Below are 24,997 nucleotides of genomic sequence, written 5' to 3' on the forward strand. Positions count from 1 at the left end.
ACCGGAACCTCCGAATCCGAGACGCTCCGCAGCTGAGGACCTCGAAATCTTCCGGGAACTGGAAAAATATTGTGGCTTTGAGGGCTTTCCATGGGCTAAGAGAGGCAAAAGTCCCGGAGAGCTGACACCGAGTCCTCCCCTGCCTCGTAGCAGTGGTAAAGTCCGCAGCTCAAATTCCGAGAATTGAGCTCTGTTGATTCTTAGAACTGGGGTTCTTAGAAGTGGTGATGCAAGAAGTTTCTAGGAAAGGCCGGACACCAGGTGATTATTGCTGTTGCTGCTGCCGCTGCTGCTGCTGCCGCCGCCGCCGCTGGTGCCGCTGGTGCCGCTGCCGCCGCCGCTGCTCATGATCATTATTTTACCTTTTAATTCTTTTTTTTTCCGCTCTTGCCAAATGCTTTGGCTCCAAGTTTCCTATGTGTATCTATTGATATAAATGTATATATTTATTTATTCTAGCTGTCAGGTGTTAAAATAAATGCCGAAGATTAGTCCCACGTCTCTCCCACTCTAGGATATAGATTTTTATATATTTGTTATTTTATTCTTGTTGTCTTTGAGTGAATCGGCCGGTTTGGGGAGGCTTTTGCCACCCTCCCTTGTGTTGTTTTGGTTTTGGAAAAGGAGGTGGAGGAGAGGAAGGAGGGGAATTAGGGGGCGGCCGGAGCCGAGAGGACGAGACAGTGTTTGGGGGGTGCTCCGGGCAAGTCTGGGGGCTGTCTGGCCCCAGACGACGGAGAGGACGCGCGCTCGCGCTCTCGCTCTTTCTGCTGCTGCTTGCGTACGGCTTGTGATCTCGCTGGATTCGGGCGGCTGTGTTTTTTCCCTCTTTTCTCGCTTGCAAACTGCCTTCCTCGCTCCCTCGCTCCTGCCTCCTCTTCCCTCCCTCCCTCCTCCTTTCCCTCGCCTCTCCTTCCTTCTCCTCTCCCGTCCTTCTCGGTGACTCCGGGAGGCGAGGAGGGAGGCTGCCCGCTCGCTCGCCCCGCTGGCTCCCTTCCACCGGCCTCGCTCCTCTAGATTCCCTGCCTCCGAGCCGAGATTTGGGAGGAAAAATGCAAGCGAACTCCTCCGGTTTTGTTTTTCAAACCCCCCCCCCCCCCCTTAAGCCCAGTTGAAGTATCGTTTCTACTATTTCCTTTTAGATCCGCGGTCTTCCTAACGAGATCCGAGTGTTCTGGTGTCCCCTTTGGTGGACCCCTTTGGTGTCCCCTTACCCTGTGTTTGGGGGAGGTTTAGCTTGCCTGGGGGCGGGGATGTTGAATACTTTGAAAATTATTCTTTCTTGGTTGCAGTCGAGGGAGTCGGGAACCCCCGCGCGCTGCCTCTCCTCATCCTGAGGGGAGAGACTGGTGGCGGGACAGGGATTTGGGGGGTGGGTGGCAAAGGGGTGCGCGTTTGCACCTGCGGTGCTGTTTAGCGTGCGGGGACTCTGGGAACCTTCACAGGACGGCCCAGCCGAGCGGGAAGGTGGCGGGATTTCTGGCGGTCGCGGTGTTTGTGTTTTGGGCGCTGCGTGACTCGGTGTTAGCTCCCAATGGCTGTTCCCCCGCCTCTCCTAATTTTGTTTTATTTTTTCCCATGGTGCGAGCTTTGTAAAAAGACAACTGCAGACCGGAGAGTAGACGACGTCAGGCTTCAGGTTCCCGAGGTCCTTGCTAGGGGCGAGGGGAAAAACAAACAGCCCCAGCCCGCGTTCCTACGTGCAAGACCCGGGAGGAGAGAAGGGCACGCTGTAGCCCTGGATGAGGGACCCGGCAAGGGAGGAGGGGGCGCGGGCGAGAAAGGGAGATCTTTGTGAGTGATTTTGCAAAAACGTTTTGCGAGGTTGGTTGGATTTGCAACCTGTGGCTCTCCTCGAGGGAGTAAGAATGGGGGAAGGCGGCGGCGGCGGCGGCCCGGGGCGGGAGCGGGTGGGGAGTTGGATCCTCGGAAATGGGCTTCGCTCTTGGGCAGCGGGAGCTAGGGGCCACCCCGCTGCGAAAGGTAGTGACCGTGGTCAGTGTCTTGAGAACTGTGGATTGCATTGCCTTTATGATGCCGTGTTATTGGAACTCTGGAGAAAAATGGATCTAGTGTTACAATAATGAGTTTCGAAGCTACTCCACGGAAAACAAAAACACAACCCAATAGATTAAAAAAAAAAAAAGGAATGAAAATACCCCTTTAATGGGGTGCCCCTTTTTGCAGTGGTTAAGAGTTAGTGGTAGGGGTCCAGCAACTGAACCTGGAGAAGAACCCCAAATAGGGTACGGAAAGTACAGAGCTGTTACTGGGTCCCTGTCCATCACAGAGAGAGAGAGCTGGTCATCTATCCCCCCACCACCAGCAGCCACAGGAAACTGATTTAATCTTCTGTGGATTTTTTTTTTTTTTCCATTCAGTTTATAGTTTCCAGGAGGAAAATGTTATGGCTCTTTACTTTTTTTTTTTTTTTTTTTTTTAAGAAAAGTATCAATAGATGCTTTTTTTTTTCCTGTCAAAAAAAAAAAAAAAAAAGCCAAAAAAAACTGGGGCAGGACAGAGGGAACCAGGGAAAAGGCTGTTTAGAAATACAGTTTGTGGCTCTGAGCGATGCCACTGGCTTCCTCTACAGAGACTGCCAGTTTCCCTTTTTCTTTGCAAGGTGTGTGTGGTTTTAATAAATAACTTAAAAAAATAAGAGGGGGGCCGGCAAGATCTGTCAGGAGACAGGTATCTATTTTGCTCACTATTTACTACCAAGAGCCTTTGGCACTGGAACAGAACCTCGTAAATCTTCAGCCCAAGTTGAAGTTCATCTGGCCCTAGTCCACACGCTATTCCTGGAGGTAGCAAACATGAGCTCAAAGGAATGAGGTGAAATCACATTCTTGCTTTAAAATATATACCTTTTTTTTTGGTTAAGGAGAAAGAATATTGTCTCTGGGGCAGAAGGAAATGGAAGGAAGGGCGCCAGGAGATGGGCATTCCCTTGCTAAAATGACTCCAGTTGGGTCCTCAGGCTGAAATAGAAACCTGTAGATGGGAAATATTTCCTCCTCCCCCCACTTATAAATAGAAGTTTCCAATATCCTATTTGGAAGACTTTCCAATACTTCAGGCCCAAGCATTGGCTTATCTTAAGGGTCTGCTGTTGGTAAGGCCAGAAGCTGTTGGTAAACTGGGGAGCCTGAAGAGAAGGAAGCCAGAAGTGGGAATTCTCCAGTTGGCCTTTTCTTCTGCGCTCACTTGTGCAGGGTTTTACCCCATGCTTTCTTGAAAAGATTCTCCAGTTTATTCTGGGTTTGCTGGACAGGGATGGGACTCTAACTCTTAAGCTGTCGTTTCCTGAGCCTTAAAGAGTTCCAGTTATTGGTTGAGTAAATGGTAGCCAGGACTAGATGTCAAAATCCTTCCTTCCCTCTCTCTCCCCTGCCCGGTAGCCACACTCACAACCCACTTTATTGTGAAAAACTTGAAGAGATTCAGAGGAGGTAGTGCGGCAGCGCCACCCCTTGGTGGGTGAAACTCTCTGTTTGCAAAAGTCAAATATTTGAAAAACATTGTGAAATGACCTTAGGAGGAATTTTTTTTTTTTTTTTCTTTAGAAAGGGGAGATAAAGCCAACTTTTAAAACAGGACTTTGTAGTTGATTTCTCAAATGGGGTGGAAAAGTGTTGCTTTCCAGCTAGGATAGTGTCCTAAGAGGCAAAGAAGTTCCTGTGTGTGTGGTTATGTCTGTGTGTGTGTGTGTGTGCGCGCGCGCGCGCGCGCGCGGGGCCGGGGGGGGGGGGCTGCCTAGTAGGCTTTAAGTAGGTGAGTTCTCCAGATGGAGGTAGCCTCCTTCCCCCTTGGACTTGACTTCTCAGAGCACCTGAATTCTGTTGCCATTCTGACACTGAGATAAGGAAGAATGTCTTGGTGTAAAAACCAACCAGTGATTGGAAGTCCTGTAGTTTTGCCGGCGGTGATGGTCGCGTCTATGGCAGCTGGGTTGGGGACGGAGGTTTGTGGATGGCGAAGGGCAATGTAAGCTGGTCTGTAGCTGGCTTTGGAGCCTTCTGGGAGTCGAAGTACTGTGGCGCGTGCCGGCTTTCTGCACTGCGCAACAAGTGGGAATGCCGCCGCAGTGATCCGAACGAGGGTGCTGTGTTGTGGCGAAGCCGGCCCCTTTCTCTTCGCCCCGTTGGAAGCCAGGAATGGCTCTTCCCAGTCCTCCCCGCCTCCGGGTCTGTGAGCAGCAGCCCCGCCAAAAGACCAAACTCATCCCCTCCCACCCCCCCACCCCCCGCCTTTACTGAGCGCTGTAAGCTTGGGTAGAACCCTGCCCTTGGCCTCCAGGACCCCTCTTCTCCATGGGGATCAGGAGTTTATTCCCGACTTTCTTTGCTGTTGGACCAGTGTTTGGCAAGAAGCTCGCCTAATACCTTCGAGTTCCGTTCTGCTTTTTGAAGACAAGCGCACCCTTTCCTTCCCTTCTAATACATTCAGCCTTTGGGACTGGAAAAACCAACGTATAATACGTGAACGCAGCTCCAGAGACCGCGTTGTGGTTGGTTGCTAGAGGAGTGAGCATCGGGAAGAACGGAATTACATCCACTAAATTAAATGCTTTGCAGCGTTGCTTATAGAAGCAACCTCCTCCCGCTAACAGATTAAAGAAAAAAAAAAAAAAAGTGGGGGTGGGGGGCAGTCGGTTGTGGAAGGCTGTGGCTGCGCGGTGATTTTCGAACGGACCGAGTCTGCCACCTAGTGGTAAATCGTAGCGGAGTCCCCCCCCACCCCCCCCCCACCCCCCCCCCCGCCTAGGGCGGCGGACCGACTCTGTCACCTTCAGGTCTCCAAGTATCCCTACCAGGTGCTAGGACTGACAGAAGAGGGCAACATCCAATGAAGATGACATCTGACCTCCAACATTTTGGAAAGGTAGATGACAATTCGGAAGTCTTCATATGTTTGCCCGGCCTACCGTCGCTCAGCGAGTGGAATTTGCCTCCACTAAGAGAGTAAGATAATAAGATAACCCGTTTTGAACACGCTTTCTGTCGCTGTGGCGTCTCCCTGGGTGAAGTGGGTAGTGGAGAGACGCATGGAGGCTCTAGGACATAAAACTCTCGGACAGTTGAGAAAACAAGCGGCCTCATGAGGGGCGGGGCGCCTGTTGCTGGTGAGTTAGAACCCTAACCGGGACCAGAGTTTTACCTTCTGAATTCCAAGTCAGTGACTTAAAGTCAAAGGCAAGTTTATCTCTGCTCCTTTGAAGTATCTAAGAGAAAGGAGCAGCAGTAAGAGAGACCCATGACTTTAATGTCTCAGGTCATCATAGCTGGAAACAGTACCCCAGATGTCTTGGAGGAGTTTTAGAAAGTACAGCATAAGATTTTCAGTGACAGATAAGGGAAGCCTACCGCAGTGCTCAGGGGTGGGGGGGTCCCAGATCTTGAGGAGTGTGCCTGTGTTAGTGGGTGACTAAGTCCCAGTCCCTACACTTGCAGAGATACACCTTGCTGCACCCGAGGCTCGCATTTGGATTCTGAATCACCATCTTCCCCTTTCTTCCAGACTGCTTAGTGGCTTGGGCAGAGATCGTGTGTGTGTGTGTGTGTGTGTGTGTGTGTGTGTGTGTGTGTCGGGGATGGGGGGTTCATGTGGACAGGCAGGGTGTAGTCCTAATAGAATTTGGGCCACAATAGCTGCTTATCAAGCAAAGTTTTATTTTCTCGGAGTTCAAAACTTAAGGTGGCAAAGGCGCGTAGGGGTACCGGCGACCCCTAGCGACGGCCGCCGGCGCGCCCACTCGCGGGAGATGCCTTCTCCACCGCCCTGCTCTGAGGGAATCGAGTTCAGCCTCTCCCACAGCGGGAGCAATCGGAGGCCGCGTTGGAGAAACGCGCCTCTGTTCGGGTTGGAAACGAATCTGGGGATGTGTTTGAAGAGCGGTCAAGTTTGACTCATCGCTTTCCAAGGACAGTTAGTGCCTTCCATCTTCATTAACGTGAATAAAGACCTTGGCTGACTTTTGTCCAGATCGGATTTTTAAAGGCATTGTTTGCTTGGGGACATCATGCCGCTCCCCTCCTCCGGCAGCCTTTTTGCAAAGGCTGAGCCCAGTCCAGCCTGGATGGCCGAGATATCTTTGCTCGGGGACGCGGTTTGCTGGCATTGTCTGCCGGCTCTTTCTGGAAGGCTGTCGCGAGCTGGGCGCATGGGGAGCGTCCCTTCAGCAGCTCCTCTTCAGATCTTGATGATAAAACACATCCCTCTATTTTATTGCATTTCCTAGAAGCTTGCAGGCTTGAAAGAGCTCTGTTGGCAGGAAACGTGATAGAAATAAAGTCAGGACATAATGTCCCCGAACACCTCGGTCACCCAAAGCGACTGCCGAGCCTACCGTGTTATCAAATTCGCTTTCATTTATTGTCGTCTCCTCGGCCCTCCCGCCCCTCTCCCCGTCAAGAGAGCGAAGAGTGTTTCACTCTTAAAGCAAAAACAGAGGCGCGGTTTAACCCCACCCCCTACTGCTGGACCACCGCGGCTAAACTGGAGCGGTTAGTTAGCTGAGCCGCTGCGCAGAACCGGAGCGCTCCTGCAGGAGCCCTGATGCTGGTTTCACTAGGGCAGCTCCAGCCTTATCAAAATTCCTAGATCCTGCCCCTGAACAGTGCTTTGCGCTTCAAGATTCTCCTTCGCATTTCTCGGTGAGTTATTGGAGTTATTAGATTACCAATAATCCAGGGACCGGCGGGATTAGAGAAGGGGCGGGGTGGTGGTGGTGGTGGTGGTGGTGGTGGTGCGAGAGGCATTCTCCAAATCTGGAGACAGTGTCTAAAGTAGGTCAATGGGAAGGAGAGGCGGAGCTACATGGGGGTTGTCGGTTTCAAGCCTTGATGGAGGGCTCTCTCTAGTGTTTAGCAGCGGTAGGACATGATTAGGTTTGAGCTCCCGGAACCACGGGAATCCTAATTTCCAATAAGCGCATGTACTTAATTTTCACTTCCCTTCCTAGATACTCACTCCATTCCATATTAAATTTCAACCTTCGCTTTCCCCTTAATTCCACCGGGCGAAGGGATGAGAAAGTTTTAAGGTAGGGCTTTATGAGGCGGAGGAGGCCCAGTCTTTACCAACCGCCCTGACCCCGCCTCCGCTGCTGATGTGAAGCGCGGCGCAGTGTGACGCCACCCGCCAGTTTTAGGACTGGACTGCGGCCTTACGTACTGCGTCTTTCGAAACCCCAGCCCCGAAAAAGCCCTCTCGGAGCCCACTGCTAGGATCAATTAGGAGAACGCGCCCAGGGTTTATAATTCTGAGGAAGGCCCAAGAGAACGCAAGCCAACCTTGGAGCGCTCTCTTGCGCGCGCTGGGGTCAGTGCTCTGGTCTCTGCGGAATCCTAACCGCGTCTCTACGGTTTCGGAGAAATCCGATTCCGAAATCCCGAAATCTGGCAAGGTTCGGCCTTGCAGCTCCTATTCTAAAGACTTGGGCGGAAACCGAGCCTAGCAGGGTTCCCCTATTTGCCAACGTAGGCGGAAGGGGCTTTCTGTTTGGTTTTCCTACAAGTCGTCTGGCGCGCGTAGGATGGAGACCCTCAGTCCTATGGACTCCCACCTTTTTGACCTTGATGCCTGGCGTAACCATCCTCTTAAAGGGGGCGGAGGCAAGCAAAAAGCAAAAATAAATAAATGACGCACCGGGCAAACAAAGGCCAGAATTGGGCAATTTGAAGTTATAAAATCTCCGATTGGACTCGAATTCCTGGGTTCTAGACTGACTCTGCTACTAACTTGTGCGACTTTCCCCATTTATAAAACTTATGAGGAAGGGCTGGACCGGGTGAACTCAGAGTCCTGGAGGGCGCGGGCGAGGGATTTAGAGGAAAGTGCGCCTATTCCCCGCGAGCCTCCCGGGGCGGCCCCCCCTCCCCGGGTGAATCCCCGGCGGCCCTGGCGGCGCAGGCGGCGATCCTGGCGGCCGTCGGGGGCCGGCAGCTTCCTGGAAAGTTACTTCTCGTTGGAGCCGGCGATAGGCAGTGTTCTGTGAAATCCGTTGAGCTGAGATCGACTACATTCCGGGAATGAGAGGGCTGTGCCATTCCCCTCACTACCCCCTGCCTTGACGGCGTAACAGGAAAAAAAAAAAAAAAAAAAAAAAAAAAAAAAAGCACACACAATGTTAGCTACCAAAGTGCACGAAACGTTTTATTTGAATGTAACCAAATTAAGGGCTGACACGATCTCACCACGGGGCCTCCGACGCGCCCGCGGGGGTCTTCGCGGCAGATGGGCAGCGGTGCCCGCAGAACGCCCGGGGGTGGGCGGTCCCTGGCGGGCAGGTACGGTAAGGTCGGGGTGGGCAATGTAGCCCGGGCTTGCGGCGGAGCGCAGGATTCGGGTTTGTGTCCCTGTGTGCGCGCGCCAGGAAAGGGCTGCTTAGTGGCCGCAGAGTGGAGAAGCCGGGGACTGGGGAAAGAATGGATGAAGCCTTTGGTAGTGGCTCGCTCTCGCTCTTAACCTCGCCTCTTGTCCTTCTCTCACCTCCTCTCTTGTCTATCCGTCTTCCCCTTCTGCTGTCTTCTCTCTCTGCCCTTTTTCCTTTCTTTTTAAATTTTTTTTTTTTTTTTAAAGGAAAGGGTCCCTCTTTCTTTCTTCTCCAACTTCTTTAAAAAAAAAAAAATCTGCCTTCTCCTCAAGGTGCCAAATTGCAAGTCCAGAGAGTTTGAAAAGGCAGAAGAGAGAAAGTGTGTGGGTGGAAAGACAAAGTTGAGGTCTGGCTTGGTGGTCACTGCGGCTGGGGGCAGGACTGGGGTCCAGAGAGTTCAGTCCCGGCCCTTGCAGTTCAGTTTTCTCTTCGACAGCCCTGCTCTCTTGGCAGTTGTTTTGTGTTACGAGTATTGCGTGTAGCATCAGTGGGATGGCTGGAGCTAGGCAACAGAGTTTGTCCAGGACTTTGCTGAAGATTAGCTTCCAGTATTGGACGAGGCTTGTCCAGTGGAGCCTCAGTGACCTTTTCAGTTAATCAGGGCTGTTACAAGGATCCCATACAGTAACAGATGGGAAAGGGCCAGGTGGCCGGTAAGAAGAAAAGCGGCTGCTAGGTGCTTCCACACTTGGAGCATCCGGAGGGAGACACAGCTTCCCACATCCACCATAACACAGGTTCACTAGCTGTGAGGCATCCTAAGCTAGAGCTGGTGGAAGAAAGAGTGGATTTAATAGGGATGTGGGCCTCAGTGTGTGTGCACTTGTTTTTGACCAAGCTGGGCAGAGGCAGAGGATGGAGATGGCCCATCCCCAGGGCCAGGCTGACAAGTAGACCCCTGGGAATGGCGAATGTTTTGTTTGTTTGTTTCAATCTACATATGGAGTGAGTCATTTTGCCACTTGCCAAGGTGAAATTGCAAATCTGGGCTTCCAGTGATTCCAAAGTCTGTGACTGGGAATTCACAAGCAAGCTGGTGGTTGAAGCTGGCTAAAGGACAGCCTTAGGTGTTTCAGAAGTGTTCAGGGACGTCTTTCATGGGGGAGGAGGAGATGGTTTGTAAATGAAACTCAAGTGTGTCTTTAGCCTTCTTTTTCAACGGCAACAATCACTGAACTTTGGTTAGGACCGATCTAATGTATCTCTCTTTGCCCATCTTGAGTTAGGATGGGAGAGGAGGAAATAGGTTCTTTCATCTCTTCCTGTCCTCTCCCTTCCCCCATTCCCTTCCCTCATCCTCACTCACTCACATGCACACACTAACCTTGAAGCCGATGGGATTGAGTGACTGGCACTTGGGACCACAGAGAAATGTCAGAATGTTTGGTTACAGACTCAAGGAAACCTCTCATTTTAGAGTGCTCCTTTGGTAAGATTCAGCAGCCTGGAATGGGGGCAAAGTGTTTGTGTGGGGGAAGGAACTTAAAAATGAGATTCACCCACATTAGGGTGCTGTCTTGCATGTTCTACAGCACGTAGGCTGATTTGGAGAAGGGACAGGAATTTGAGCCAGAACACCTTGGGCCAGGCCACTAACCATCTATGTGGCCCAACGTGACCTCCCTGGCCTCAGGCCCCTTTACCCGGAAAATAGCTCTTAAGGGCTATGCTTAGGGGGGGAAAAAAAAAGGATGGGGGGAGTGGAAGAGGATTCAGATACTGTTTTGTTTTGTAACCCACATGTGATCATAAGTGAGAGTCTTACACCTGTGCTTTAAAATCATTATGCTTTAGAGAAACCAATTTGGAACAAGTACATATGTCATGAGTGCTACTGGGCCAGTTCTTAGCTAAAGCACGCAGCTAACTCTTTTACCAGTAGGGGGAGCACAAGCTTGGAAGTGTGTAGCCCTATATCTGGTCTTCAACCCCAGAGGGAAAGAAGAGGAAACTTTAAGACAAAGACTCAAGGAAAGCATAGTCACGCCATCTCTGGGTGTATTCTGCAGATCCTGTATTTAGTCTTAAAAGATCAGACAGTCAGGAATTACTGACTTTTTGTCCTACCCAAGCCACTTAAATCGCTGAGCTTCCGTTTCATCACCAGTGAAATAGGGATAAGTGTATTGACTCCAATAGACCTTGAGAAATCATTTTTAAACTCTAAAGATAATATTTTAGCAGGTTTTGGATATTGTTCAGAGTTCTTGGGCCCCCAAAGGATCATTCTCATTACTACTGAAAGAACCACTTTTCTTATATTTTTCTGTCCCATGAACACAAGTGGCCTTTGGACGGCATACATCTTCTACTTTGACAAAGGAACTCTATGTGTATATGTACATATGATTAGTGTATGCAGTTGTGTTCCCAGTGCTCAGGGCAAAAATATGGTTATCGCATAGCTTCGGGTGCCTGTTGTTTCCGTAAGAGTAGAGCTGGAAAAATGTTTGCTAGCTTGTGGTAAAACCGCTCTAGCTGGCAGGCTGCAGCTATCAAAGTAAAACTAAGTACGTGTGTCCTAAAATAAGACCATAGTGGACAATCTAACATTCATGGAATCAATTTCTGTTTGCTTTTTTCCCTTCCTTGCAGATTTTAAGCAAAATTTTGGACTGTGAATCAAGGTGTTGGGTAAGTAAATCTAATTATATGCTTTAAACTTTTGTGGACAAACTGTTTCTTTTGACTTTGCTGATACATGTGTTGCCGTGAACTTGGCCACTTTTCATTAGTGGAGATAAAGGATAGCCGATTCCCTTTCCCTCACCCATTTACCCCTGTGTAAGACTATCTTAACTGTTGTACGATCATTCCTTCCCTCACTCATTTTGGAGTTCAGAGCCAATGTAGTCACCTACTATGCACCAGCAGTGTGCTAGGAGCTTGGAGTACATTCAGACAATGCGAGAGCCTAAAGGAGGAAGAACAGATGGTGACTGGGATAATGAAATGAGATCCTGACGAGAATAACTGCGATTTTTGAGAACCTACTAGGGACCAGGCACAGATCTCTAAATTTTACAACCACATAGGTAGTACTTCTCCCATTTAGGGAAACCAAAGCCCAGAAACAGTGAACAGTCTGCCCCAAGTCACGCAGCTAGCAAAAGATAAAGCTGGCGGGCTAACCTTTAAATCGTGGTTTCTCTCCCTGTCACACACTCACTGCTTCTCCGTGCTTGGCAGAGTATTTGGTATGTGGGAAAAGCACTCTACAGATATTCATTCACTACTGCTGTCCCCAAAAGGGCTTTCTAGTCCAACTTGTTAGAGAAAGATTTTTTTTTTTCCCATCTTACAGATGTGAACAATAATGCACAGGGATGGGCCCACAAATTGGTCCAAGACCAAGCACAAGCACCTCGGTGTGCAGCCCATGTGTTAGCAGGCTGCGCTGTCTGTCTTCACCTCCCCCACCCCCACCCCCCCGCCCCCGGTAAGCAGGAATCGGGTTCTGGAGAACTCATGAGATTTTGACCCCTTTCTTTCCAGGTGAAGACAAAATGGCCTCCCCGGCTGACAGCTGTATCCAGTTCACCCGCCATGCCAGTGACGTTCTCCTCAACCTTAATCGCCTCCGTAGCCGTGACATCTTGACTGATGTTGTCATCGTGGTGAGCCGTGAGCAGTTCAGAGCCCATAAGACAGTCCTCATGGCCTGCAGGTAAGGGGGGGGAGAGGAAAGATGGACGTATAAGAGGGCAGCGGTGGTGTGGGCAGGTGGCCAGGCAGGTCGTGTGGGCCTTTTGCTGTGTTTGGGATTACGTCGCGTTTGTCTCCAGACTGCCAGCGTGTGGCCTGGAGGAGTAGGCTCCCAGGAAGCGAGTGAATGAACACACGGTAGAGAAGAAAGAGTTTTGTTCTGTGGGAAGAGAGGGAGCAGAAATGGTATACTGTCTCAAGAAAGGATGTGTTTGGGACAAACACAGAGAATAACTTCAGTCAACCAGTGAAGAAAGGAGACGTGAAAGGGGGTTTTACAGTATTTGAAGCAAAGGAATTTGAAGTCTTTTGTCCTTTGATTCTGAACCGCATGTATTTTATCCCGTGGCTCTCTTTCCACGGGTGTTTCAGGCTATGTGTGTGTGAGAGAGAGTTAGGGAGAAAGAGCCAGCCGATTCTTCCTATTGGTCGAGTATTTCGAGTTTTTGGAGCTGGTTCATATTCCCTCATCTCCCTGGATCTCTGCAGTAGCCTTCCGTGTTACAGAGGCATAATTACTTCCCTTTTACAGACAATAAAACGAAGGTACAGATAGGTGAGCTGATGTAAAGTCGGGGATCACTTTTGCCAGGAGAGAGCTTACCCAACATCTACAGCAAACACCTGTGTTTTAACAGTGGCAAGAACAGAGGTTTATGGAGATGTAAAAGTAATAGAAGATGCTAACCTAGTGCTTCCTCTGGGCCAGGCATGCACGACCCTGTCGGATGGACGCTGTTGTTCCTGCTTTGCAGGGAAAGAAACCAGGGTTCAGAGAGGCTAAGTATCTCACCTAAGGTTGCACAGCTCCTTACTGGTTAAAGCCAGGCTCACTTCTGGCAACCCATTCAGAACAAGCAGAATTGAGAGGCCAGCCTGAATCCTGACTTGTAATTGAGCCCTCTTTCCTCTACCAGACAACAAGGTCCCTGGAGGTACAGCCTGAGGATTAACTTTTGTCTCCCAGGAATATTGACCTTGAGAAGGTCTCCAGACTTGCAGAAAATCAGTAGACTGTAGACATAGGCACCATTTTATTTATTTGTCGTCGATACCCAAGTTGTTTCTAAAAACAGACAATAGCATTTTAAAAATAAGGATTGTGTGTTGGAATAGGAAGAGAAATGCTTATCTCAAAGTTATAGACTAAAAATGGTTACTGCAAATGAGTGCACATTTCACTCTGGTAATCCATGCAGTTAAGATGTTAAGGAAAATAGCTTCTGTGACTTTTAGTACATCATTTGCCTTCTGATCTGGGTTCCCCCATGTGTAGAGGGGAAGAATGGTAATGTCTACCTTGCAAGGTTGTGAGGAACACAGGATAATGTATGTAAAGTGCTTAATGACTCTTTGGCGTTTAGTAAGCCGTCTGTAAATGGCCGTGGAAATTCTGGAGCGAGGCCCAGGGGAGAGGAGACAAGCCTTGACACTGACTGTAATTGACCGCCAGTCTCCTCCGTTCTTGTGACACGTGTGTTTGTGTTACAGTGGCCTGTTTTATAGCATCTTCACGGACCAGCTCAAATGTAACCTGAGTGTGATCAACCTGGATCCCGAGATCAACCCTGAGGGGTTCTGTATTCTCTTGGACTTCATGTACACTTCCCGCCTCAACCTGCGGGAGGGCAACATCATGGCCGTCATGGCCACGGCCATGTATCTGCAGATGGAGCATGTTGTGGACACTTGCCGGAAGTTCATCAAAGCCAGGTGAGGTGCTGCTGAGGGCAGAGCCCTTGGAAGTGGAAGGCACCTGAAATCCTTGGTAATGCATACGTATCCTCTACAATATGCCACAGGCTACGGTTCCCCTAGCTTTTGCACACTTCTGCCTTCTTAATTTTTGCACTGCTATCCAGATATGCCCTATGCATTCAATCCCCTCTTGCTTTCTTCCATTCCTTGGATGCGCCCTTTCCTCCCACCCATCCTGCCAGGCCAAGCTTGGAAGTGGGCTCCTCTGTGGATGTTTTTACGATTGCCAGTCTTCCTCCCTCAGCTCTTCCTCTGTATCCCTGAGCCGCCTGCCTGTCCGTTAGAGCTTCCTCCCATTTTAACTATTTGCATGTGTGTTTCAGTTCTTTCGACTTCTATTCTAATGATTTACATATGCGCCTTAGTTCCCCTTCCAGACTGTGCGCTGCTTTCCTCATCTTTCGTGTTGCCCTGCTCCTCCGAGAGAGGACATTTATGGACTTAAATTGAGTTCACTGGGTCTGATCCCCTCTTTGAGGGCTGGTCAGACATGCCCATCGTTTAAGGCAGGCAGAGGGTGGGGAGGGGGACCTGAGAGCCCAAAAACCAAAACGCTTTGCTAAGTGGAGCAGAAACTCGGGACTTGACTTTTTTAGCGTGTTTGATTCAGCTGCTCTAAGATGATTCCCTCCCTTCTGAAACAGAAGTGTTTCCAGCCTCTGTTTGATCACCTCCAGGAGCCAGGAACCCAGTGTTCCCAGAGCCTTGCTGTCTACCTCAGACTGTTAGAAAGCTCCTCTTTATGGCGAGTTGAAATCTGGCTCCCTTAACCTTCACTCATTGGTTCTAGCTCTGTTAACTGTGATCATGTTGAGCTGACCTACTTTTCGCCCGCATAATGTCCCTTCAAGTCTGTGTAGCGAGAGCTCGTTGTCTCCTATGGGTGATAATGGTAGCGAGGTCATCATCGCAGTCATTTTCGAGTACTTTCTCTGGGTCAGGCCTGGTGCTTAGAGCAGTTAAGTAACTTGCTCCAGGTCCTGTTGCCACTAAGTGGCGCAGCTGGGATTGGAAAGCAGGTCTGGCTGCTGCCTGTCCTCCAAAGAAAGCTGCCTCCAAGCCTCTAGGCAGCTTGCAGGGTGAGTCCTTTCTCCCACTGGGCACCGGTTCGTCGGTGACCCTCTGAACATGCATTGTGTAACTTCTTCCTTCCCTGAGCCTCCATTTCCATGGGTGTAAAGTGAAGACAGTAATGCCTTTCTTCCCTTGCAGGATTTTGCATGGATGAAATAAGGGCTCTGAAAGCTTTACATTGTCTAATATCTGAAGAATGACAGATTCACGCACATATACACAGAATGTGGCTTAAACATGGGATCAGAGGTCTAAGCGGGCACATGTTGTGTGGCTGACTCGCTGCTCTTGTCTGGGCCCAGTCTCCCGCGCTGTGTCCCAGCTTGTTAGATTTCTAGCATAAAAGCCTTGTGACTGCAAGAATTTCCCTCTTCCCAAGCCACAGCCCTCATGTCTGGCTGACCAAGCACAAATGTGGCTACGTACGCCCGAGTCTCTCGGAAGGTCCTCTGTCCACCAGTTCTCACTCGGAGGCCCGTGTCTCCTCTCTGTTTTCTCCTGCAGTGAAGCAGAGATGGTGCCTGCCCTCAAGCCTCCCCGTGAAGAGTTTCTGAACAGCCGGATGCTGATGCCCCAGGACATCATGGCTTATCGGGGTCGGGAGGTGGTGGAGAGTAACCTGCCGCTGAGGAACGCCCCCGGGTGTGAAAGCAGAGCCTTCGCCCCCAGCCTGTACAGCGGCCTGTCCACCCCGCCGGCCTCTTATCCCGTCTACAGTCACCTCCCTGTCAGCAGCTTCCTCTTCTCTGACGAAGAGCTGCGGGATGCCCGGATGCCGGTGGCCAATCCCTTCCCTAAGGAGCGGGCCCACCCCTGCGATAGCGTCAGGCCTATCCCCGGTGACTACAGCCGTCCAGCCATGGAGATCTCTCCCGGTGTGTGCCACAGCAGCATCTACTCCCCCAAGGAGGCGGCCCCAGAGGAGACACGCAGTGACATGCACTACGGTGTGGCCGAAGGCCCCAAGCCTGCTGCCCCCTCGGCCCGGAGTGCCCCATACTTCCCCTGTGACAAGGCTGGCAAGGAGGAAGAGAGGCCCTCCTCAGAGGATGAGATCGCCCTGCATTTCGAGCCCCCCAGCGCGCCCCTGAACCGCAAGGGTCTGGTCAGTCCACAGAGCCCCCAGAAGTCCGACTGCCAGCCCAACTCGCCCACGGAGTCCTGCAGTAGCAAGAACGCCTGCATCCTCCAGACCTCTGGTTCGCCTCCAGCCAAGAGCCCCACCGACCCCAAAGCCTGCAACTGGAAGAAATACAAGTTCATCGTGCTCAACAGCCTCAACCAGAATGCCAAACCGGAGGGGCCTGAGCAGGCCGAGCTGGGCCGCCTCTCCCCTCGAGCCTACACGGCCCCACCAGCCTGCCAGCCACCGATGGAGCCCGAGAGCCTTGACCTCCAGTCCCCAACCAAGCTCAGCGCTGGCGGGGAGGACTCCACCATCCCTCAGGCCAGCCGGCTCAATAACATTGTCAACAGGTGCTTTCAGAGGCAGTCTGGGCCTGGGGTCAGGGGCTCCCACGGGGGCCACTTCTTCTGACGGATGCAGGGGCCATGTTCTGTTCTTGTCTGAATACTGGGTACAGTAGGGGTGTGGAGTAAGCACCCATTGATGGAATTGACTTCAGTAAGGAAGCATAGTAAGCTTTGGTGTACTTTGTCGTAGCAAGAGAGAGAACTCCCAGCTGTGGTAGAAGAATGTTCCAGGAACCCCAAGGGCAGCTTCTTTGGTCTTAGGGTGGCAGGGTGAGCTCGTACTCACTTTGGACTGAGTGGACCAACAGACTGCAGTACCGAGGGGAAGACATTGACCTGGGTTGGGGTTTTGGTCTGGTTCGACCCCACCAGTGATCTCAGGGCATATACTGTTTGGAAGTGGGCTTAAGGATAACTCTGTGGCCTCAGATCCAGAGGGAGCAAGCCCAGCTCTGGCCTCTGGGTTCCCCTGAGCCCAGGAAGGTGGGGGCAGCCTTCGGGCCAGGCGGAGTGCTTTACCCTCTCCAGCTGCTGACGCTCTCTTTCCTCCTGCCCACAGGTCCCTGACAGGCTCCCCCCGCAGCAGCAGCGAGAGCCACTCCCCGCTCTACTTGCACCCTCCCAAGTGCACGTCCTGCGGCTCTCAGTCCCCCCAGCATGCAGAGATGTGCCTCCATACCGCCGGCCCCACGTTTCCCGAGGAGATAGGAGAGACCCAATCTGAGTATTCGGATTCCAGCTGTGGTGAGTCCCTTCCCAGAGATAAGCAAGGCCCCTGCCTCTGCTCCCAGGGGTTTGCATTTCTGTTTCACTTACGCTGTTGTCCCTGGTTGGGAGAAGTCCCCGACCAGAAGGTCACTGGCACATAGAATCACCAGCCTGTCACCCCACGCTTGACCTCTTGAACCAGGTTGACCTGAACAAGGAAAGAGGTATTGGAGTTAATCTGGGGTAACAGAGAAAGACCAAACAGCCTTTTCCGTGGCATTCCAGCCAAGGTGGTCTGTGGAACTGGCTCTAACTCCCAGAGCTTTCTTAGTTGCTCAGGACCTAGCTGCTCGGACTGACCCGTGTTGGCTCCCGCTGCCTTCTGTAAGGACAAGCAGCCAGCATTACTTGTTCCCGCATCTCCCTTAGGTCCGAGAGAGTTTCTAACATGGAGTAGGTGCTCAGCTAATGGTAGCTGAATTAGGTCAGCTGGACTGAATGATTAAATTGAAGTTTTGGACACTTTGTGACTGGCATCCCCAGTTTTTATTAGATAAAAAAGGCCATCTTTTCCCTCTGGCTGCAGTAGGATAGCCCAGTCTTTCCTAATCAGGGGTGAGCCACCATGACTTGTCATTTTCAAAACGTTCTCATAGAAGGGAAAAATCAGTTACTTATACTGTGAGATTTGGCACAGGGTTGTAGACATGTAGTTGGAGAGCAGGGACTGTCCCCGTCTGTCCCCCTGGCTATTTGCCTTTTCTCTGCATCTAGTCCCTTCCCTCTGGGCCATTTCTACTTCCGTTCTTGTTGGCTCTCCCAGTCTCATAGAAGTGTTTGGGGGACGTGGAATGCAGAGAGGCACAGGGTGAATCTGTTTACTTCCTCCTTTAATGGCCTCCACCTACTGTTGGATTTTCTAGCTCACATTCCTAGAACGCTTTGTGTCCTACAATATGCTCCTCTGGGTGTGCAAACTGGGGGTTGACTATCCTGATTTGAAGACGGAGATGGAGATAGGCTTAGCAAGGCTCAGGATCTTGCTTGAGGGCTCCTGTGTATGGATGTAAATAAAACAGTGAACCGAGAAGAAAAGTCCGTTCTCAGGGCTCTCTCAAGAAGGAGGAGCCCTGCTGAGCTTCCCTGAAGCTGGCATAGGCCGCCTGGGTAGCTGTTGGTCTGAGTTTCCCCTCTGCACCTCAGTATTCAACTCTGTCTCTTTTCTCCTCCATGATGGAGACTCTAAATGCTCAGAAAGATAAAATGCCTACAGACCCTGAATATCGGGTGGGTGGAGCTTGGGGGTTCCATGTGGTGCTGAAGGCAGCTGCAGAGGGGAGTGGCCTTGGAGCCCTACCTCCCTTCCGCATTCTAACGGTGGCATCCCCCCCACCTCCAACAGAGAACGGGGCCTTCTTTTGCAATGAGTGTGACTGCCGCTTCTCTGAGGAGGCCTCACTCAAGAGACACACACTGCAGACCCACAGTGACAAACCCTACAAGTGTGACCGCTGCCAGGCCTCGTTCCGCTACAAGGGCAACCTCGCCAGCCACAAGACCGTCCATACGGGTATGGCCCTACCGCGCCCCGCCACAGCTGGCCAGGGTTCCTGCAGGTGGGATGGGGGGAGGACCCTAGAGAAATCAGCGTGGAGCCTTGATCCCCGGTGGGGGCTGAGGCAGGGAGCAAGCCCTGTTCGGTCTGGATGTGGGCCTAACCTTGTTGTGTTTAGCTTCGCAACCCAACCACTCCCTCTATTCTTTGTCTTTTCTTGGAGATGTTCCGTCCTGCTTCTCTACCATTGCTGGGGCAGAAGGGTTAATCCCAGCACACATGTGAAGCAGCAAGAACCAGGAAGGTGAAGCAGATTGGATTTTTGTAACCTCAGAAGAAAATTAAAAGCCTCTTGATTTCCTCTCAGGGCTCGCTCCTTATCAACTCACATTCCTTTCTTTACCGGGTAGCTTCTAATGACCCGATTGTTGGCCAAAGTTGACTCTCTCTTGGTATTTTAAATGTGTCCATTATCCCAGAAACTTTCCACGAAGGCAGGCTCAGGCCTTCTATTGGCTTCTCCAGCCTGAGCATCTACTGTGACTCAGGCCCAACCTTCTTGCAAATGGAATCCAGCTGTTGTTGCCACAAAGTGGAAAAGCATGTGTTGTTCTAAAAGAGAAACTAGAGCATCCTGATTGTATCTTCCTGGTGAATGGCTTGATTACTGAATCAGTCTAATCCAAGGGAAGAGCTAGAAGAGCCTTACTATGTCATCTAAATTCACCCCTCAGATTCCAAAAAGGGAAACTGAGGTCCAGAGAAGGAGAGTGACTTATCCAAGTCTGCAGTTAGATCATCCTAATGACATAGCTGTTTCAAAGGCCTCCTGGAACCTCCCTCCCTGCTTCCCTGTCCCACCCCCAGTGTTGTGTCCCCTCTGCCCCAGCCTGCTCCTTGACCCTGGCCACCTGCAGTCTGTGGTGGTATGGGTGTGTTTGGCGAGGGCGGGGAACTGGCAGGCCCCTGCATCCTCTATCAGACATCTTCCGAAGGAGAGAAAGCTGAGATGGCCCCGGAAGGGCAGGTGGCTTTGAGATCCAGGGACCCGGGACTGTGGAGACCTCCAACAAATATGGCTTCCTTTGTTCCCTCTCTTTCGGGAATAGGTGAGAAACCCTATCGTTGTAACATTTGTGGAGCCCAGTTCAACCGGCCAGCCAACCTGAAAACCCATACTCGAATTCACTCTGGAGAGAAGCCCTACAAATGCGAAACGTGTGGAGCCAGATTTGTACAAGTGAGCAGGGCCACAGTGAAGAGACCCCTCGGCCTCCGTGTGCTGATGAGGGACTCCAGGGGGCGGTGAGGGAAGGGGGCCCACAACCCACCCCAACAGAGCCTCTCATGCTTCGCTCTTCCATTCAGGTGGCCCACCTCCGTGCCCACGTGCTTATCCACACTGGAGAGAAGCCCTATCCCTGTGAAATCTGTGGCACCCGTTTCCGGCACCTTCAGACTCTGAAGAGCCACCTGCGAATCCATACAGGAGAGAAACCTTACCATGTATGTGAGCCTCTTGTGGCTGTCACCTGGCCGGGCGGGGCAGGGTTGGGGGAGGGCTGGTGGGGGAGAGGCGGGCAGCAGAACTGTTTGCTCCAATCTCAAGCACACAGTGGGGGATGACCACTGAACTAATGGTCGTAAGACCTGTTTTAGGACTGGTTGTCAGACACGCTGCTGGACATTGGCTATGTCTCAGTTTGCTCATCTCTAAAGTGGGGGTATTGGGCCAGGTGATCTGGGCCCTAGGAAAGAGGTCTGGACTATAGATACATCGATTCTGGAGTCATCCATTCATTCCACACTAAGTGTTCTCACAGTATGCCACTGTGCCGGGCGAGATGTCTCCTTAAGAGGACCTAGGCGTTTGGGAAGGGGCAGCCATGAGAGTGGGAGCAGATGCAGAAAAGTGTGGTGATATAAGGAAAAAAAAAAGACAGGGAAAAGGCCATTATAAGAAGGAGCAGGTGACCAGCTACACGACAGGGTACCATGAGTGGGCCATTGGAATCCGAGTGTTCAGGAGGAGGGTTTCAGCCAAATATGGCTTGCAGGCTAATTTTTGAACATTTCATAAGCTAAGAATGGTTTTAATATTTTTAAGTGGCTATAAGATGGAGAAATAACATTTTGTAACATGTGCAAATTACATAAAATTAAAACCTTAAGCAAAGTTTTATTGGGACACAGCCATGCTCATTTGCTTACATAGTATCCCTGAGGACTTTCCTACCACAGGGGCAAAGTGGTCATTGTGATATATTCACTGTCCAGCTCTTTCCCAGTTAAAAACAGTTTGCCGATCTCTGCTACAGAGGGGAGAGATACTGGTGGGCAGCTGAGGTATCTGCTTCTTATTCTAACTCTGACAAGGACCCTTTTTAGGGCCATAGGCAAGCTATGACCCTCTCTCAGGGGACCGCAGTTTTCTTTCTCTATAAAAGGATGAAGATGCCTTAGGTGAATGAACAGTGTCCAGACTGTGCTCTTTCAGTCAACCCCACCGCCTCTTTTACCTTTTGAGTTTCTGTTGAACTTGAAAAGAGAGTCCCGTGGTTTACAAGCGTGGAAACCACTATGATCGATGACATGGACTTGGGTGGGTGTATGGCCTCACTGTAGGTAGTGATGGACACAAGAATGAACCAATGAATGGTTAACCTGTGTCACAGATGGGAACCTGCAAATGGAGGTATTTTTATCCACTTATTTAACAGTCCCTGAGAGAATGTTTTCTCTCTTGCCGTTTGTTCTTGGGCAAATTAGTTCTCCTCTTTTTTAAAAAAAATTTTTTTAAAAATTCTTAAATTTTTTTGATTTTTAATTTTTTAAATTTTAAAAAAATTCTCGTGATACCCTTATTTCCTCAGCTATAAATGAGCCTGATAATAGTACCTTCTCCATGGAGTTGTGTTCAGATAAAAAATTCGCTCAAGTGTCAGGATAGTCCTGGTACACGTTACTACAATGAGTATTTGCTGGAAGTTTAGATGCACCCGTGTCCAGTGAAGAGTGACCTTCAGAGCGTGTCGACTCAGTCCTTTACTGAAGGGGAAGCCAGGGCCCATGGAGCGAAATGAGGCACTTGGCTAGGGAAAAGCAGGAGCAACAGTTCCCCACTTTGGAAAAGAGGGAAGGGGCATTTGCACAACGCTTCCTTATCACTTAGCTGGAGCCAGAATTCTCAACCTGGCCTCCCAGAGGGATGAGCTGCCCAGATCTCTCTGAGGGAGAATCTCCTTCTCTGGGTCTTTGGGCAATGACACATCCCTGGGGTTGGTGACAGCTAACAGTTTGCCTCTGGTTTTCCTTCAGTGTGAGAAGTGCAACCTGCATTTCCGTCACAAAAGCCAGCTGCGTCTTCACTTGCGCCAAAAGCATGGCGCCATCACCAACACCAAGGTGCAGTACCGCGTGTCTGCCACCGACCTGCCCCCGGAGCTCCCCAAAGCCTGCTGAAGCATGGAGTGTTGATGCTTTCCATTCGAGTCCCTTCTCAGAATCTACCCAAAGGATACTGTAACACTTTACGACTTTCATCCCATGACGTAGTGCCTCTTTCATCCACTAGTGCAAATCATAGCTGGGGTGGGGGTGGGGGGAGGGGCGTGGGGTTGGGGGGCCAAGGCAGCTTCCCTTCCCCTACTGCCATAAAACATTAAGAAAATAATATTGCTTCTTCTCCTATGTGTAAGGCAAACCATGTCAGCAAAAAGCAAAACCATTTTATATATCAAAGTGGGGGAGTAGGCAAAAGTTTTGACTTGACTTGGTCTGCAAAATGAGGAATGTATATGTTTTGCGGGGACAGATGTTTCTTTTGTATGTAAATGTGCATTCTTTTAAAAGAAGAGACTTCGGTATGTTATCAAAGAGAGGGCTTTAATTTTTTTAACCAAAGGTGAAGGAATATATGGCAGAGCTGTAAATATATAAATATATATATATATAAAATAAATATATATAAACCTAAAAAAGATATATTAAAAATATAAAACTGCGTTAAAGGCTCGATTTTGTATCTGCAGGCAGACACGGATCTGAGAATCTTTATTGAGAAAGAGCACTTAAGAGAATATTTTAAGTATTGCATCTGTATAAGTAAGAAAATATTTTGTCTAAAATGCCTCAGTGTATTTGTATTTTTTTGCAAGTGAAGGTTTACAATTTACAAAGTGTGTATTAAAAAAAAAAAAACACAAAAAGAACAAAAAAAAGCTGCCGAAGGAAAAATGTGTAGTTTTGTTCTAGTTTTCGGTTTGTATATACCTGTACAACGTGTCCTACGGTGCCTTTTTTCATGGAAGTTTTCAGTGATGGACGAGCGTGCCATCCCTTCTGAAGTGTAGGCAGACACAGGGACTTGAAATTGTCGCTCACTAAGCTCTCCTTGGGAATGTTTGTCTCATCACATTCTGCGTCATGCTTGTGTTAGAACTATTCCGGAGACAGGGTTTGGCTGTGTCTAAACTGCATTACCGCGTTGTAAAATATAGCTGTACAAATACAAGAATAAAATGTTGAAAAGTCAAGTGGGCTCGTTCCAGAGGTATTTCCTTTTGTGGGGATCAGGACTTGAATAGGTCTGTTTTCCTCTGCTCTGAACCTAGCGGGACGGGCTGGTGGAGAAGAGTGGCTGCTGGCTGCTGGGGTCTCGGGCAGGCTGAGACTGGGGCTGGTTCCTGAAAGCTGGGCAGGGACCCACTGTTGGCTCCCAGACCAGGACAGGCTGCAGGCTTCAGACTCTGGTCAGGAGGAGCTCCGGCGGGGGATATCGGATGGACCACCTCTCACCTCTCTTTCTGGCTGGTTCTCGCTTCTGTCTTTTGCTCAAAGCTCTAGGCTAAGCTTTTGTGATTTCCCTTTTAGCCCTTCTGACATGAAAGGTATAGGCATCTTTTTGTCTTGGAGAATTTGCCCGTTCTGTGAAAGCGCCTCTTGCCTCCCGGCTTCATAAAAGTTCTTTTCTCTCTGCTAGGGTTCAGGGGACAATATGAACAGGTCTGGCCCTGTCATACATTTCTCAGCCTTGGTGCCTTTGGAGTGTCTCCGGTACCTGCTGTGTGATTGATGACTGACAGGTACATATAGACTCATGTCCAGCCACGCAAACCTCCATCCCTGGAGAAGTGCCCTTGGTCCAGAGAACTCTGGTGGAAAGCAGTCCTTTCCTCCTCCGTGACTTGGGACAACCATTTCCCCTTTGTGTCCCTTTCCCAACCTGTGCATGAGAGGATTAGATTAACTAGATAATTTATGAGTCCATGATTCAGACATTAGTTAACCCTAGTTTGCTTTGGCATCCAGCTTTGTTTCACCTCAAAAAGCCCCAAGGAGCAAGTTTGATTGATGAGACCTAAGAGCAATGAGGACAAGCATGGTCCTGGCCCCCGGCCCAGAGGAGAAATTCTGCACTCGCCCTCTCTTGGTTCCTGGGTGGCCGTGGGGTGGGGCTGTGGAGCAGAGCCCCTCCCTGGGCCCTCTGGCCAGTGGTTGGACAGAGGTGGCCCCTGGCAGAGCCTTTGCAACAGGCTCCGGGCACGTGCTGAGAGGTCTGTGGGGGCTGAGCACCCAAAGCCCCAGAGAGAGCCTCACAAAGTCACACCACCCTTTGCCAGCCACATGGCCTTTTGGTTCAGGTTTCCTTTGAAAAATGACTTTAGAGGACTTGCCAGCTCGAGGCCTCAGCTCACCCTGCTCTTTGAAAAGGGAGAAACTGATCTCCTCGCTCCCATAGAAACTTGGCAAAAGAACTTACAAAACAGAAGGCTTCAGAAATGACAATTCACAGGCCTGAGGGAGGCTGCCCCAGGGCCCCTCCGCTCCCAGAGGGCCTCCAAATGAATTCGTTTATGTGTCATTACTGTTTAATAGAGAGACGGTGGGCCTAGGGCGTTCAAACAAAATGGAAGATCAAAGAGAAACTGGAGCCAATTGACAATCTAAGTAAAAAAGCAAACATCTCTAAAGAGATAAGCGAGGCCAAGGGAATATGGAATTTTTATTTAAAAAGCAGAGCATGAATGCCATGTTTTACAAATACGTAACTTAGAGAACAGGGGGCTTGTGATCTTCTTCTCTATATTGTTGGCATTTTAGAGGAAAAGTTTCTGGACACCACGTTGGTGGTTGGGGGCTAAACTGGGAGAGGCAGGGCACATAGAACCAAACCAAGCAGAACTACGAAGAAGCTGGAAGCTCCCTCTGTCAGCTCAAATCTGTTACTGCCCCATGAAGAGACTGAGGCGGGAGAGCAGAGGGAGGTTGCCTACTGACTCCTTACTTTGATTTTCAAAGCACCTTTGTATCAATGATCACATTCAATTCTCACAACCTCCCCTCAG

General features: G+C 50.3%; 1 protein-coding gene across 3 annotated transcripts; it reads left to right on the top strand.

Moving 5' to 3' along the window:
- The first annotated feature begins 155 nt into the window (after window positions 1-155).
- On the top strand, window positions 156-23,185 carry BCL6 (BCL6 transcription repressor). Of its 3 annotated transcripts, none has more exons than XM_059163169.1 (10): window positions 156-261; window positions 10,973-11,011; window positions 11,873-12,044; window positions 13,574-13,795; window positions 15,419-16,390; window positions 16,947-17,131; window positions 18,498-18,665; window positions 19,760-19,890; window positions 20,019-20,156; window positions 21,969-23,185. In XM_059163169.1, exons 3-10 carry the CDS (start codon window positions 11,884-11,886, stop codon window positions 22,110-22,112), a joined length of 2,121 nt encoding a protein of 706 aa, XP_059019152.1. In that variant the 5' UTR covers window positions 156-261; window positions 10,973-11,011; window positions 11,873-11,883; the 3' UTR covers window positions 22,113-23,185. The 3 variants fall into 3 exon arrangements, with proteins under 3 accessions (XP_059019152.1, XP_059019155.1, XP_059019153.1); XM_059163172.1 differs by lacking the exon at window positions 156-261 and adding an exon at window positions 4,823-4,964; XM_059163170.1 differs by lacking the exon at window positions 156-261 and adding an exon at window positions 8,302-9,806.
- The last annotated feature ends 1,812 nt before the right edge of the window (window positions 23,186-24,997 follow it).

This window comes from Mustela lutreola, chromosome 2, assembly GCF_030435805.1.
Source record: "Mustela lutreola isolate mMusLut2 chromosome 2, mMusLut2.pri, whole genome shotgun sequence".
NCBI lineage: Eukaryota > Metazoa > Chordata > Mammalia > Carnivora > Mustelidae > Mustela > Mustela lutreola.